The 17,794-nt window shown below is 34.7% G+C and overlaps 1 protein-coding gene and 1 long non-coding RNA gene across 2 annotated transcripts in view; one reads left to right on the top strand and one right to left on the bottom strand.

The window, feature by feature from the left end:
- Positions 1 to 9,069, bottom strand: part of LOC113522801 (angiotensin-converting enzyme-like) — a 68,659-nt gene extending 59,590 nt beyond the window's left edge. The window contains exon 1 of the mRNA XM_052894827.1: positions 8,913 to 9,069. Within this exon, the coding sequence (XP_052750787.1) occupies positions 8,913 to 8,927 (15 nt within the window). The 5' untranslated portion in view covers positions 8,928 to 9,069. The remainder of the gene's footprint in view (positions 1 to 8,912) is intronic.
- A 7,529-nt stretch (positions 9,070 to 16,598) lies between these two features.
- The window catches only part of LOC113522958 (uncharacterized), a 66,139-nt gene continuing 64,943 nt past the window's right edge, over positions 16,599 to 17,794 (top strand). Inside the window, exon 1 of the long non-coding RNA XR_008252844.1 lies at positions 16,599 to 17,079. This is a non-coding gene — a long non-coding RNA (uncharacterized LOC113522958). The remainder of the gene's footprint in view (positions 17,080 to 17,794) is intronic.

Raw genomic sequence — 17,794 nt, 5'->3', positions numbered from 1 at the left:
GAGGCTTTTATCTTATAAGGATATGTCAACCTCATCATACCCTAATTTTATAAAATACCTCACATACTTAAAACATTGATACATAAATAAATAATACATAATATCTTAGTAATCTATTTTCATAAAGGGAATTATTAATACAAAAATATAGTAATTAAAGATTTTGCCATTCCGGCATGTGGTTCTGCGACAATCATTCAATGATAAAAGTGGAATAAAAATCGATCGTTCAACATAATGTAAGGTCGCGGGTATTTATATTCGGTAATTTTACATGCAAATATTGATATTAAGAAAAAAACTAGATACACTATCAGAGACTAAAGGACGCCGTTGAAATTGAACGCATTCGACCAAATTATGCACTTATTTCTAACTGTTCCAACTGATTTCAACTATATTGGTAAACCGAGATGACGAACAGTTTGTAAAAATACGATGTCTAGATACGAGGTTTATGAATGATACAATTATGAATGAAGAAAGAAAATTTATTTCAATAATCTACAACACTTACACATACTTAGACTGCAAGTAATAAGAAAATAAAAAAAAAAATAGAAAAAAAAAGTTTTTTTTTTTACAGCACATCAATCGGCTCGCCTGATGGTAAGTGACTACCGCCGCCCATGATCACCCACAACACCAACGGCATTGCAGGTGTGCTGCCGGCCTTTTACAAAGGAATATACTCTTTTCTTGGAGGTTTTCTTGTAGGTCGTATCGGTTCGGAAATACTGCTGCTGGAAGAAGTTTACATTTACATATAAAGTGTAGTTGAAATCGGCCAATGTTATGGAAATAAAAAAGGATTCCAATTTAAATTCCAGCTTAAAGTTCCCGCAGAAGGAGGAACGCTGACTTTCAATTAGCACTTCATCACCTAGCCCGCTCCATTGAGATCATAAATTAACATTTAGAAAGTAAACAAACATGCGCAAAACAATAGGTAAAAAACAAAAAAAAAAAAATATCAGTACAAACAACAATAACAAAAGAAAAAAAAAAAGAACAGAAGTTTAATATTTACCTACATTAATTATTAAACTGCAAACAACTCGTGTCCTATGATAAATATTTATTTATTTTTAATTTTACTATATTTAGCTATAATTGCAAAACATTAAATTTAAAATAGATTTATTTGGACAAAAAAAACCGACTTCGACAATGACAATACCAGTTAATTTGATTTAAAAATCAAATTACTGAACCGATTTTGATGAAATCTCAATGTAACCAATCTGAAAGTTGTTTAAACTTTATTGACCAATAAAATGTGGTATAATAGGAGGACTTAATGCTGTAGACATTCTCTACCAGTCGACTTTCAGAAATTTTTAGAAATCGGTTTATAAATTATGTAGATCTGAGATACAAAAAAATATACTAACCAATACAAAACCTCCTCCTGTTTTTGAAGTCGGTTAAAAATACCTTTTACATTGATCTAAAAGGTATTTTTAACCGACCATCTTGAGATGGCTGTCAATCCCACATTATATTATTAAAGCTAAAAAATTTTCGATTTTTTCTTATTCAACTAGAATGGCAAACAAGCTGACGGTCCACCTGATGGAAAGTGGTAACCATCGCCTATAGACATGAGCAGTACCATGGACATAACAGAGTATACTTACTTACTATTACTTATGTGTACTATATTACGTATGTGTTCATTTTTATTATCGTACAAATTCATGGAAAAATCTAGAATCTTTATTTCTATGTTTATCGATACACTGACCATAGGTGTGGCCCTCCAATACAAGTTATTACATGGCAAACAATTTCGATATTGTTTTATTAAGTAAACAATATAACGTGTCTGTTTTCATACTGGAAAAAAAAATTGGATTGTTCATTTCCCAAGTGGAAGCAAAAACTTATTGTATAATTTAGCTTATTACTATAGTAGATACTCTTTATTGTTTCCTCCAAAAGATTACAACAGTAAACTTATTATAAATATAAATAATTACAAGAAATAATCACAATGAGAAAACAATGGGCGACCTTATCGCTAAGAGCGATCTCTTCCACGCAACCTTTGGATGGAAAGGAGTAATTATAAACAATTTGGTATTAGTATTAAAATACAATGGGTTTTTTTCAGTAGGTGATCATGGAATGGTAGTTCCTGCCTGCGCTATTGGTATACGCTAGCGGGGCACCAGTGAGAGATGATAGCTGAGGATGAAAGCAGGTCAGTTAGCCTATCGTAACGAATTCCTCAAGAATTAACCGCGATGATTTCCAGGGGGGAATCGCGTGGAGGTCATCCTGATAAAGTATATTGTTATCAAAAGGGTTGTTAGACACTTCCCATGGATCATGGGATTTAAAAGCTCCATTTATATTAATCATAATTGGGTATGTTTTATTTTAATTCTTGTACAGCAGAGTGTTAATGCTGCTGCCCTTATAAAAGTTTAAAACGACTCTCGCGCTGAGGGACGTTATCATTAAAATACCACTTGTCTAGAGTATTTATCAACATTTATTTATTTTAATAATTTTATTGACCAATCTGTGTGTTCTACCGCTTGTTTATTTTAATTGGAAATGATGCCCACGGTCACCTTTTATCATCGCACCGCTCGCCATCGACAAGAAATTCATTTTCACACGCTTGAACCTAAATGGTCACGTACGATGCGGTTTCAAAGGAATTTTCTACCGCGAATTTTTACAAAGCTCAAAGAGCTCCCGCTCTTTCCAAAGCTCGGCAGGGATACCGAGGTTTTCTCTAGAGACTACAATATGGGATTCTTCAAAAAGGGTGTATTAAGGTTTCTTTAGGGTGAGCATCGCGCACGTGACACCCTGATATTACAGGCGTATATAGGCTACAGTGATCGTTTACCACGGGCTTCGTGGTATAAAGACGGACTTAATGCTAGTAGCATTCTCTACCAGTCAACCTTTGGGATGAACAGTGAATCACGAACGCGGTACTCCATTATTGGGATAGGTAAAGGAAATAACAGTTAATAATGTATACCTATAGGGGGGAAAAGGATTGTTAGTAATGGAGACTAAGAATCCTATTGCTAGCAATATACCCAACCAGGACGACCTCCACGCGATTCCCCCCTGGAAATCATCGCGGTTAATTCCTGATGAATTCATCATGATGGGCTAACTGGCCTGTTTTCATTCTCATCTATCACCCTTCACTGGTGCTCCGCCAGCGTATCCCGTTAGCGCAGGCGGGGATACCATACCATTTTCACCCATCAAAAAAAAATGTATACCTATACACAATAAGTAATGCATATATACATAATTAACATAAAATTATGATTGTGTAGTGGTAGTATAAATCCAACGTAAAAATTTGTTCTCTTTTATGTTTCATTGCTGTCTCTCAACTTAATCATTCATAAAAATTGTTACGTAAGTACTATATGAAATGAAAAATGACAGCAATCCTGGTTTGAGAATATATCCCGATCACAAAGATGAAGTCGCGGAGAAAAGTTAGTGTTATTTTTTTATTAATTTAACTGTTACGGCCATGCGGATAACGTCGTTACCACAACTAGTACTTGTAATAATAATCTAGGAACAGATGATAGATACCGTGGAATCCTAATTTGATGGAGACATTACGCCCACATTAATTTATCCCAGATATAGTTGTCCCGTGGGAGTGAAAATAACAAGTTTACACAAGTGAATTTACTGAATACAGAGGAATAACACCTGAGTCTTCAGGAATTACAATGCATTGGGGGTACCATGGGCGAAACAGTATACTCTTTTATGTGCATGGTACTGCTCATGTCTATAGGCGACGGTTACCACTTTCCATCAGGTGGGCCGTTAGCTTGTTAGCCATTCTAAGTTGTATAAAAAAAAATGAGATGAGATGGTGAGATGAGACAATATATAGATACTGCTGTATAGTACCCACCCCTACTGTCCATGTCTTCTAAAAACGATTACAACTTTTTATCATCCCAGCTTGAAAGCCATTAAAAATTGTTTCAAGTTTATTTTCAAGTGGCTTCTTTCCCGCCACTTCGTACGCGTGGATTTCAAAAGGAGGAAGACCAATTAAATAAAGCACTTCTAAGTTATGTGTCAAGGCAAAACTAATATGAAACTTTAAGTTAGACTTTCAGGAACACAATTGTGAAAATCGCATACAATTTGGTACAGTAGTTTTTAAGTGATACCGGATAAGATACAGATAAAGACGCGGACAATTTTTTTTTTTAAAAAATAATTGTTTTAGCTTCTCCTATTCTTACTAAGACGCCTCATATACATTTTTCTTAAATATTTCTCATGTAAAGACATTGTCCAGTTACAATTATATATATATATATATATATATATATATATATATATATATATATATATATATATATATATATATATATATATATCAGTCAGATATGAATCTATTTAAAATTATAAAACAAAGAAACATTGAAAACAAATTTCACAATCTTAACGAACAGTCCCATATAAAAAAATCTCATTTGAACAAACAATGTAACATAAATAGTCGTAATAAAAGAAAACAGAAGGCGCAAAAGCTGCCTAATTAGAACAATCAACCATTAAAAAATATGTGACTCGCTGTGGGCCTACAATCAAGTCATTGAATCATGCGGGAGTATCGTCCAACCACGTCGGTCAATAGAAAACTGAATGATTACATAGCCAAGAGTAATTTCAGATTTAATTAATCCAATTGGTCATTACTAAGTATGTAAATATATTAGGGTGCGCTTAAACTTATTTACTAACTAGCGACCCGTCCCGGCGTCGCACGGGTGGACATTTTTAACATTTCCCTTCACTGCTCTGCTCCTATTTATCGTAGCGTGATGAAAAGTATACTATAACCTGCCCAGGAGTATAAAGAAGTACCAAGTTTCGTTAAAACCCGTCGAGTAGTTTTTGTTTCTATAACGAATATAACAGACAGCCAGACAAAAATTTTACTGATTTCATTTTTGGCATCAGTATCGATCACTAATCACCCCCTGATAGTTATTTTGGAAATATATTTCATGTACAGAATTGATCTCTCTACAGATTTATTATAAGTATAAATTTAAGTACATTTGAGATACAGATTAAAAACTAAATTAAGTTATCGCATTTTTAGTAATAATAGTTTTTGTCAATTACTTATGTAATTTAAAAAAAAGTAAATTATGCTCCAATAAATTAAAATGTATATTTTGATCTGTACTCCATGTATATCAGTTGAATCGTTTATATGTCATTGTTTATTGGTGCAATAAAGAGTTAAATAAATAACCGAAGATTCTGTAATACAAAATAAACGTACGACACCCTGGGATTGAAAAGGAATAGTGACACTTGTATTCGGGGGGAAAGGGATTGTTAGTAATGAGATCTAATAGCCCGATTGCTAGCAATAAACCCTCTCAGGTCGACCTTCACGCGGTTCCCCTTGGACACCATCATGGTTACCGAATTCGTTATGGTGGGCCGACTGGCTTGCATTCATTCTCACCTATCATCTTCCACAGGTGTTCCGCCGGGGGAGAAAGAATTGTTAGTAATGGGGAGGTTAGTCCCCATTGCTACCAATATACCTTATCACGTCGACCTCCACGCGGTTCTCCCTGTAAACCATCGTGACAAATGTATCGTTGAATTCGTCACGATGGGCTAACTGACCTGCCTTTTCACCTTCGCCAATCATCCCTCACTGGTGCCCCGCTAGTGTATACCGAAAGCGCAGACGGGGTTACCATTCCATTATCATTCATGGAAAAAAAACTGGTATCTCGCCAGTGTATACTGATAGCGTGGGCAGGGTTACCATTCCTCTTTTCTCTTACATTCTTCACGACTCTGGAACGTGTTTCCTGATACCATTAAGAGACTACCGACTAAATCGTCTTTCAAAAAAAGCATTCACGCTCATTTTTTATCTTTATCCGAGCAGTAAGTGCTTTATATTATTCTCAATTGCGTGTATAATATAGTATATATCATATATGTGTAAGTATATTTGTTATTCATATATATTTATTCGTTTATATATGTAATTTTAGTACGTATGTCTATCAATAAATTAGTAGTACCGCATTCGAGTATTCTGACACTTTCTTATGGTTGACTGGGAGAGAATGCTTTTAGCATTAAGTCCGCCATGTACACATATATGTACTAATGAATAAATAAATAAATATAATAAGTATGTTCCAATTAGGTATACCTGTAATTTAAAAAGTTGTACCCGCAATTTTGATAAACAATTTCCAAGCAGAATGAAGACGTAACACGAATTAGTTATTAAGCTTCATGACGCGTCGTTTTAATCTTTGCAAATATTTAAAATTTGATTGCGAAATAGTAATTGTGTGACCTCAGACTTGCAGATAGCTACCTACTTGTGATTTAGTATATAAACATTATAAATTTTAATTTAAATTAATTCGTTTAATATGTGGCAACAGTCAACAACGTGATGGAAAGTGGTAACCGTCGCTTATAGACATGAGCAGTACCATGGACATAACAGAGTATACTGTTTCGCCCATGATACCCCCCATGCGTTGGCTCTGACTACTCTACAAAGGATTACAGTTTTGAGCGCAGTCGTTAGAATTTTTTTTATATAAGTGCCTATCTAATACAGTATTTTATACAACTTAGAATGGCAAACAAGCTGACCGCCCACCTGATGGAAAGTGGTAACCGTCGCCTATAGACATGAGCAGTGCCATGGACATAACAGAGTATATTGTTTCGCCCATGATACCTCCCATGCGTTGCCATTCCTGAAGAGTCAGGTGACCAACTTCAAAAAAGTTTTTCTCTATTTAATAGGGGCAGTTTTTTATTTATTAATTAGTTATATGTATGTGTATAAGGCGGACTTAGTGCTAAAAGAATTCTCTTTCAGTAATTTTTTTTTTCAAAAGAACGAGTGTCTCAAAATCTAACTGAAATTGTTCATTGATGAAACCTTATTTATTCACACAAAGTGGAACTACTGATGCAAAATATTTTCAACGGACTTTTAAAAATTGACCATTTTATCGTATTTTTTATGTTTAATGGCTTATAACTCCATGAGTTATAAACTGATTTGGAAAATTCGATTGTAATCTGAAATAATATACTTTCGAATTGGTTCCATAGATATTTAATGAAAATCGGTTATGTAGTTTAAGTTATAAATCAAAATAACTACTTTTGCCATAAAAAGTTTTTTTTTTTCTATGGAACACAATCTTAAATTAATATATTAAAATACAAATCGATTTTTGTTTTAAATAAAACAATACATATATTCACCAATTGAAAGTAGTGACTCTTGTGATCTCAATTGATTTTCTTATTATTATTTACAGGTCGTGACGTAACAGTATTTTTTTTATGGGTGAAAATGGTATGGTAACCCCGCCTGCGCTAACGGGATACACTGGCGGAGCACCAGTGAAGAATGATAGATGAGAATGAAAACAGGCCAGTTAGTCCATCATGATGAATTCATCAGGAATTAACCATGATAGTTTCCAGGGAGAACCGCGAGGGGTCGACCTGGTTGGGTATATTGCTAGCAATGGGATTCTCAATCTCCATTACTAACAATCCCTTTCCCCCGACGTAACAGCATTCTCAAATGAAATAAAAGGAATCTATCGATTTAGCAATGTATTGAATTATAATAGAGATTGATTCTGAATAATTCTCTAAATAATAATAATAAACTGAACTCTCATTGTACGTAACGCTTCAACGTAATTCGAATTCTACAATCTGCTTTGTATCTTAGTGATTATATCTGGAATTATTGAACCGTTTCTATAGATTATATCACTAATACACATATATACCATGCAGTGAACTATCTGTGAGTAAATAAGATATATTTGACACGGAAATTCCTATTGGAGATAAAAAAGTTCCGTGCGAGTGAAGCCGCGGAGTTCCCTTAAATTTCATAACTTGTGTTTATTTGTATTCCAAAGTAAAGAAATTTTTCGCTTCTACAGTATATTTTGAATACGGGACATATTTTCTAGTTATGATTTTATTTTTTGTAATTGATAGGATTCTATATAGTTTTTTTTTCATGGGTGAAAATGGTATGGTAACCCCGCCTGCGTTAACGGGATACGCTGGCGGAGCACCAGTGAAGGGTGATAGATGAGAATGAAAACAGGCCAGTTAGCGCATCATGATGAATTCATCAGGAATTAACCATGATAGTTTGCAGGGACCGCGAGGAGGTCGACCTGATTGGGTTATAGCTATATTCCTAGCAATGGGATTCTCATTTTGGGATTGGATGGGATTTAAGTCTCCATTACTAACAATCCTTTTCCCCCCGACTCTATATATTGGTCCCATATTAATTTTATCTGAATTCAAGATTGTGTTTTATGAAATGTAATTTTAAATTATTGAAACAATTTTACTATTGATTAATGTATAATATATATATATATATATATATATATATATATATATATATATATATATATATATATATATATATATATATATATATATATATATATATATATATATATATATATATATATATATATATATATATATATATAATATCGGAAGTAACACATCAGGATATTTAAACATTGAAAATAGAATTTATTAGTCTTGTTCGCAATACAAGTATGGTACCACGAAGTATATAAAGTATCTAATACAAAAAACATATAGGTAAACATATCACGTCTCATATCACCATTGCCAAACAAAATAAACATAAAACTTATACCAATTAAATACCTATAAGAGATAATAAAACGTATAATACATCCCATACAAGATGAAAACATTGTACGAACACAAACACAATTATAAACAAAAACATAGGCGAAACTTTACAACACAAATATCACCAAACTTTTGTTCGCTAATGACACTATCAATTCCATTACCTTGACTTTAGACATGGTGCACAATTACTCGGGTCATACGAACAATTGGTATCGCGCGGACAGCGAACCGACACGGCGCGCGGTACAAGCGGCACACGCTAACACACTGGTGGCGTCGCGGTCGCGTCGAGCGGGAAAGTGTTTGATACAGTATTTTGATTGCGGAGCGTTGTTTATTCAAGCTACTGTATGAGATACGGTTCGCTTGTCTTTTTATTCTTTTTTTTTATTTGAGAAGTAAAGGAATTATTATATTATATTTATTTAAGCTTTATTGATCAATACCATGTGGTACAAAAGGCGGACTTAATGGTATAGGCATTCTCTACCAGTCAACCTTTAGGATGTTTAGAGTTATTCGATGGCGGTTTAAAAAAAAAATTTTTAGTATAAGATAGTAATTACATACATACAGACACTATCTTCTACCGAATTTATCATGGGGAGTGTTCTGTGGAATTGTTCGGATTGATATCTGCTGCTGATTTTCACCACCGTACAACCCGCCATAAACTAAAGTCTCATCCCAACCATCTGGACGAGTGGCGGTCCTCCACCGTGCGTTTTTCAAGGCACTTTCCTCCACGCACAACCATTCTTTGGAATCAACTACCAGCAGCAGTATTTCCGAACCGATACGACAATATAACCTTCGAGAAAAGAGTATATTCCTTTTTAAAAGGCCGGCAGCACATCTGCAATGCCGCTGGTGTTGTGGGTGATCATGGGCGGCGGTAGTCACTTACCATCAGGTGAGTCGCATGCTCGTTTGCCCCCTGTGTTGTAAAAAAAAAAAGTAATTATATACATACAGACATTCATAAACACATATAAATATAATGTGTTCGAGTTGGGATTTTTTCTAGCAGTTGTTGCTGCCGTTTTCATTTGAAGGGTAGCTAGTAAAACTACAAAAATTTGCCAGAAATTGTTTACTTATTTTAAAAATAGAATCATATCGGTAAACATTAGTATATATCATCATCATCAATCATATCAGATATGGATGAAAATGGTATGGTGACCCCGCCTGCGCTAACGGGATACGCTGGCGAGGCACCAGTGAAGGGTGATAGATGAGAATGAAACATACATAAGGGTGTTGTTGTCGCAGTGTCACAGGTTTTTTTTTTTACCAGAAAAATAACATTCCTCAATAATAATAATAGTAAATATATAATTGCATAATTTAGATACGTGGTATCTTTTACTCTACTAAATTTCAGTTATCTCATATAATCGTATGCAATATTTACGTTACATCTTCAAATATATAGTTACACAATTACCACTTACGTCATTATTAATGTTTACCGTATCACAAATAAATAACTTAATGGTGGTATTATAAGGATTCATTTTTGTCGGGTTTTAAATTTTATAGTTTTTTAGACTACGTTCTTTTTTTTAATGAGTGATAATGGAATGGTAACCCCACCAGCGCTATCGGTATACACCGGCGGGGCACCAGTGAAGGATGATAGGTGAGGATGAAGCAGGTCAGTTAGCCCATCGTGACGAATTCAACAAGAATTGTTCATGATGGTTTCCAGATGGTACCACGTGGAGGCCTATCTATTAGGACACATTGCTAGCAATTGGGCTGTCAAACTCCATTGCTAACAATCCCTTTCCCCCCATTTTTAAACTACTGAGATTGATATACAATGGCATACCATCAACATCATCACATCAGCTGAACATAGGTTACCCTCATAATGGGGGGTTTTGCCAATAGTTGCCACGTTAGGTAAGCAGATTGGCAAATTTAGATTGTGTTTGCATGGCTGTGTTTCGATTTGAAGGGTGATATGATTTGATATGGCGTGAATTTACTGGGTACAGAGGAATAACATCTGAGTTCTCAGGAATGGCAACGCATGGAGGTATCATGGGCGAAACAGTATACTCTGTTATGTCCATGGTACTGCTCATGTCTATAGGCGACGGTTACCATTTTCCATCAGGTGGGCCGTCAGCATGTTTGCCATTCTAAGTTGTATAAAAAAAAAGTGGCTCATTCTATACCGGGATCACACGACAAACATACACTTATTTACCAAATAGTACTTACATGTTTAATTTCCGCAATAAAAATCAGGTAAGGATCAAACTGTTTATAATTACTCGTCTCCATCCAAAAGTTGTCTGGAAGAGATCGCTTTTAATGATAAGGTCACCCATTGTTTTCTCAGTGTAATATTTTCCTATAATTATTTGTATTTATAATAAATTTACTATTGTAATCTTTTGGAGGAAACAATAAAGAGTATCTATCTATCTATCTAAGTACATACCTCTCTTACTTACCTATAGCATAGTGTTAAGTCCCTATCGTGAATTTAAATATTCCTAATAGTAGACTGGTTAGGGGGAAAGGGATTGTTAGTAATGGAGACTGAGAATCCTATTGCTAGCAATATACCCAACCAGGTCGACCTCCTCGCGGGTCCTCCTGGAAACTATCATGGTTAATTCCTGATAAATTCATCATGATGGGCTAACTGACCTGTTTTCATTCTCATCTATCAGCCTTCACTGTATATCCGCCAGCGTATCCCGTTAGCGCAGGCGGAGTCACCATACCATTTTCACCCATAAAAAAAAAATAGTAAACTGGTAGTTCCCATTACTTAACCTCTAAACGTAGATTTGCAAATATCTATAGAGTATAATTTACCATAGCTTCAAACAAGTCTCCCCCATAAAGTTTACTATGTACGAACATGGCACATAATTTCCTGTTATTCACAAACAAGAGGCGAAGTTAGAGCATTTATTTATCATCAAACTTAACAAACGAAGACTATGGTAACGAATGAATAATTCAGTGTGTTACCACTGAGGATGATGAATGTAATGTTTGGGAAGCACAGTATATATACAGGGTGCGCTAGACATCATTATGGAATATTCTACTAGAGAAAACAAATATTTTTCGCAAAGAAACATTAATCGAAAAAGGTCAAAACATTCTGAGTTTGCTGTACTAGAATGGTCCACCAAGTTTCAATTATTACGTATAAAAAATTTTCTATGCCACTGAGGTGGCAAACAAGCATATAGTCCATCTGATGGCAACCGATTACTATAGCTAATGAACGCTTGTAATATCAAGGGTATTACGCGCGTTGCCAACCCTAAAGAAACGTTTGACAGCCCCATTGCTAGCAATATTGCTAGTAACGAATTCAACAAGAATTGTTCACGATGGTTTCCAGGGGGAACCACGAGGAGGTCGACCTGACAGGGTATTTTACTAGCAATGGGGCTACTTATCCCCATTACTAAAAATCCCTTCTCCCCCCTTCGAAGTCGGTTTGAAACTGCTACGCATCAGTAGTTCCACTTCATCAGTGAATAAATTCATTAACTTTCAACTTAGATTAAACACGTAGTAAGCGTAATAAATGTGCCAATAAATAGTGTACGGCCCAGATTGCACGGTTGTATTAGCCTCTGACCACAGTAGGAAGCGATTGGCGATTTTATATTACAATGGCTGGAATTGAAATGTAACCCCGCCTGCGCTATCTGTATACGCTTGGCGGAGTACTAGCCAGGCTTAATAGGTCCTTACCTAGCATGAAAGCAGGCCAGTTGGTCGATCGTGATGAATACAACAAGAATTAACCACGATGGTTTCCAGTGAGGACCATGTAGAGGTGGACATAATGAAGCGGTTTGCTAGCTATGCTGTTGAGCTTTGAGACCTATAACTAACAATCCTTTTTCGCTGCAACTTTATATTGGACCAGAAATAATAACCAGTCTATCTTCTTTTTCAATCTCACCCACTGGAAGCAAATAATTTGTCAGTAATGAGATATTAAAGCTGTTGTTAGCAATATACTATCATAGGAAATAATCGTGGTTATTTCTCGTGGAACTCGTCATGATGGGCTACCTGAGCAGCTTGTATCCTTACGCATCATCTCTCACTTGTGTCTCGCCAGTGAGAGATACAAATTATTAATAATATCAACAGGCACTAAACATATAAATTTATGACATACTAGCTTTTCAACGCAACTTTGTGTGATTTAAGTTACCATGTTTTACATTAGATCTTTAGGAATAAATCTGTTAAAATCACATCCAATTTAGTGCAATAGTTATTGCGTGATGCCAAAACGAACAGATAGACAGACATTCAAAATATACAGTTTTAGTTTTTATTACTCCTATTAATTTGTTTTAAACATCATCTATGTACAGATAGATAGAAGGATAGATAGATAGATGGATAGATATTCTTTATTGTTTCCTCCAAAAGATTACAATAGTAAATTTATTATACGAGTAGATACAAACAAATTACAAGAAATAATCACAGTGAGAAAACAATGGGCGACCTTATCGCTAAAAGCGATCTCTTCCAGGCAACCTTTGGATGGAGAGAAGTAATTATAAACAGTTTGAAATTAAATTAATTTAAATTAATAACACAGACATTGACATTAAATACACAAACAGACATTGTCTAATTAAAATTTTATTATATATATGTAGTATATATGAATAATATTAATTTCTTATGTGTTATTTTAACCTCCTCCGCCCACTTCGATATTTTTTAGTCACACAACAATTATATTATTATACAAATAATATTATATATATATATATATATATATATATATATATATATATATATATATATATATATATATATATATATATATATATATATAATATTATTTTATTATTTTTTTTATAATATGCTATATAATAATAATAACATATCATATCTAAGGGAAAGAAATAATATTTTAAATGCTTCAACCATAATAATATCTTAACATAAATATTTAATTAAGTAGTAAATTGCTTGGCAATTTCAATAATTATAAATAAAAATGTTCAAAATACAATTTCCTTTAAATCGCATCTAACGTGTTCTAACCCTAAAGCGGCAGACTACGGGCGATGTGTCCACAGCGAAACCTTTTACGCAATTCTCGTAATGCGGGCAAGAAAATAAGATTTATTGTAGTATATATTACTAAGTCAGGTAATATGGGCACAGTTTCACGCTGAAAATGAAAATTCCCTTAAATTATTTATTTAAATAGATTACCAAAGCTTTTTTATAATTGCTAAACTGCCTGCCAAGCGCGGCAACTACTTACAAACCCCTCTTATAGGGAAAGCAGTTCTGCAGTGGACAGTTAACTTGATGATTCATTAAAAACTAGCTGTTTTCTGCAGCTTTGCACCTGAGTGCATTCATGTATGAATTATGCTATTTGTTAAATTATGATATAACTTACCCGTGTGCCAAATTTCATTCAAATCCATTCAGCCGTTTAAGTAGACTAGAATCCAACCCTCAAAAAAGATGTGATTGCAGCTACCAAGAAACGTAAGTTAAAAAACGACATCATCCTTTACTTAATAAAATAAAAGGATGAATTTTGAGAATTGCTGAATTTAAATTCCATTATTTTAAATAAAAAAATGATAAATTTCAAGACAATCGATTAAAAAATATATATATTCTCATACAAATATATATATTTTACTTATACCTTAGGAGCCGAATTTTGAAAAATACTCTCTTTATTGCTTAGTTATAAGGGGAAACTACTGTCTAAATTTAGTATTTCTAGTTTTAGTACTTTCGGCTGTGCATTGATGAGTCAGTTAGGGCATTTCTTTTTACTTCATTTTTTTTTAACACAGGGGTTGAATTTTGAAAAATGATGTAATTATATTGCATTATTTTTATTAAAGATTATATACGAGTATGATTGTGGTAAACGAAATTAAATGAAAATACAAGTATAATTTTATTTATCATGCCGTTCTGGCATTTAATTTTCGAATAAGATGTAATAAGAGCGATAGAAGCAACATTGAGACTTACTGCAATGGAATACGGTTCACAATCATGTAGCGCTTTGTCTGTTATCTCCGTGGAAATTGTGCTTATGCATATATATTGGATACTGGGTTTGTTCAACAAATATTGTCTTACCTACCTTCTGAGTAAACGTTAGGTACATGACTTGACAATATAATGAGCTGTTATTTACTTGTAGATTGGGGTAGATAATATATAGCAATATCTATATATTGGGGGGAAAGGGATGGTTAGTAATGGGGTCTAACAGCTCCATTGCTAACAATATACCCTAACAGGTCGACCTCCACGTAGTGCCCCCTGGAAACCATCGTGGTTAAATCCAGGTTAATGAATCACGAAGGACTGTTTGACCTCTATTCATTCTCATGACATAACTCACTGGTGCCCCGCCAGCATAGATTGATAGCGCCCGCGGGGTTACCATTCCATTATCATTCCATTAAAGAAGCATTACCACAGTATTTAGATTTGGGATACCCTTACCAAATTTCGAACGACGAATTTTCTTGTGAATTAATTATGTATATACCTCCTCGCGGTCCTGGAAACTATCATCGTTAATTCCTGATGAATTCATCATGATGGGCTAACTGGCCTGTTTTCATTCTCATCGATCACCCTTCACTGGTGCTTCGCCAGCGTATCCCGTTAGCGCATGCTTTTACGGTTACCATACCATTTTCACCCATCAAAAAAAAAATTATGTATATATGGGTAACATTCAATTGCCCGCAAATCACTGATCAATACAAGTATCATCAAAAATATTTAAATAGAGCGTAACGTAACGGGAACGTAGAGGCATCGTCTGAATTAATTATGAATGTACATAATTCATTCAATAGATGGCTGTAGGTAGATAAGTTCTCCGTCTGCCACGTTGACGGTGTATATCAGGACATTTGTTAGGAAATTTAATTTGATACAAACTTTTAGTGTTGATTAGATTCGAACTTACAACCACAGTCGCATATTGTAATTGAATACCTATATTATAATACATAGTATAAGGGGGGAAAGGGATTGTTAGCAATGGAGTTTGACATTCCCATTGCTAGCAATATGCCTCCACGTGGTTCCCCCTGGAAACCATCGTGATAATTTCAGTTAATGAATCACGATGGGCTGTTTGACCTCTATTCATCCTCCTATCATCCTTCACTGGTGCCCCGCCAGCATAGATTGATAGCGCGGGTGGGGTACCATTCCATTATCACACATTAAAAAAAATACACAGTATTTTTTTTAGTAATTGAATACTTTTAATGGGTGATAATGGAATAGTAACCCCACCCGCGCTATCGGTATACACAGGCGGGGCACCAGTGATGGATGACAGGTGAGGTTGAAGCAGGTCAGTTAGCCCATCGTGACGAATCCAACAAGAATTGTTCACGATTGTTTTCAGGGGGAACCATGTGGAGGTCGACTTGATAGGGCATATTGCTAGCAATGTTAAACTCCATTGCTAACAATCCTTTTCCCCAAAAAAACATAGTATATGATGCTGTCAACATTAAAATTGAAATTTGTTTCTATTATTAATTTTTGAATAAAGAATTATAATTTATTATTTTTAAGCTCTATTTATCTACATGTATTTATTTTATGTATATATGTGTAATTTAATTTAGCTTTTGGCTTATTTTTCTTACAAGAAAAGTGTATATTGTGCAGCGTCATCTATAAGTCTGTTCTAAAACATTCTCATCATGTTAAAAAAGTTAGTATACTAGAGATAACGCAAAGTAGCGCTAGATGGCGCAATTTATATATTAGCACGATTTGACAGGTTACTCTGAGACGCGGCCGGAATGCCAGTTCGGTAATGGCCGCTGTCGGAGTGGTTCATATAGTCTACTCACAGTGTATCGCACGCTGATTGGATGTTTACTTTATTTACATTGCAATCATAACCAAGAAATTCTCTGTGACAAGTGTTTATTGCGTACAGTTACCATAAAATATCAATATATCAAACAAACGAGTGTGTTTTGGTAAAGTTTATCACGCGTGTACCTACGTATCACGCGTTGAAAATTGAAATGAGAATGCATTTGGTGTAGTGTTGTGGTGTGCTAATTGGGGGTTTTGCTATCTAAATGCTGGGCTATAGGTCCACTATGTGCAGCAGACAGCATACCCAGGCGTGTTTGAACACGTCCCTGTCTATAAGACAGGAAATACAGCGTTTCGAGAGTGTGCATCCTTCAATTTACGCTCTGTATGATCTCGTCGAGTTAGTGCCGGACCCGCTGCTAGCTCAGCAAATTCGTGACCACGTCGTTGCTATTGAAGGTCAGTATTTTGTTTAAAAACATTATAGATATAGCTATAGTAACTATCAATAGACTTAATGAGAAAGTGACCAAGTTTTGTTCAAATTATCACAAACATTTTCTCTTTATGTTGTTAATAATAAATACATACAATGAATTAATCGATTTTTGATTTGTACTACTATTGAGCATCATCAGACTGTCTTGTGATCACGTCGATTGTTCGTTTGTTAAATTTTTATTAAGTTCTATTGAAACGAACAGATCAGTGGATACCTAGAGTCGATACCTTTAGAGCAGGTCTGTCCAAACTAGATAGGATCTAGGGCCAATAAAAATTACTAAATTCATTAAGGGACCGGAAAATATTATCATTATTTTGTTATTGTATTACTTTTTCGTTAATTTATCATTTACAATTCTGTCAATATCGACATAAATATTGGTAGTAGTTAGAAAAGATTTGGCGGGCCGCATCAATTCAAGACGCGATCCGCATGTGGCCCACGGGCCATAGTTTGGATAGCTCTGGTTTAGAGAATTATATTTCTCTCGTTTCCTTATCACTAAGGGGTTTTTATGGGTTAAAAATGGAATGGTAGCCCCGCCTGCTCTATCGGTATACACTGGCGGGACACTGGTGCGTGATAGACGAGAAAAGAGAGCAGAATAATTAGTTTATCGTGACGAATTCATCAAGAATTAATCTCGATCGTATCCAGGGGAAACCAATA

The sequence above is a fragment of the Galleria mellonella genome, unplaced genomic scaffold (genome assembly GCF_026898425.1).
Source record: "Galleria mellonella isolate WM207_F2 unplaced genomic scaffold, CSIRO_AGI_GalMel_v1 utg2411, whole genome shotgun sequence".
Classification (NCBI taxonomy): Eukaryota; Metazoa; Arthropoda; class Insecta; order Lepidoptera; family Pyralidae; genus Galleria; species Galleria mellonella.
The sequence above is the reverse complement of the archived record's forward strand: the minus strand, read 5'-3'. Positions and strand labels throughout refer to the sequence as shown.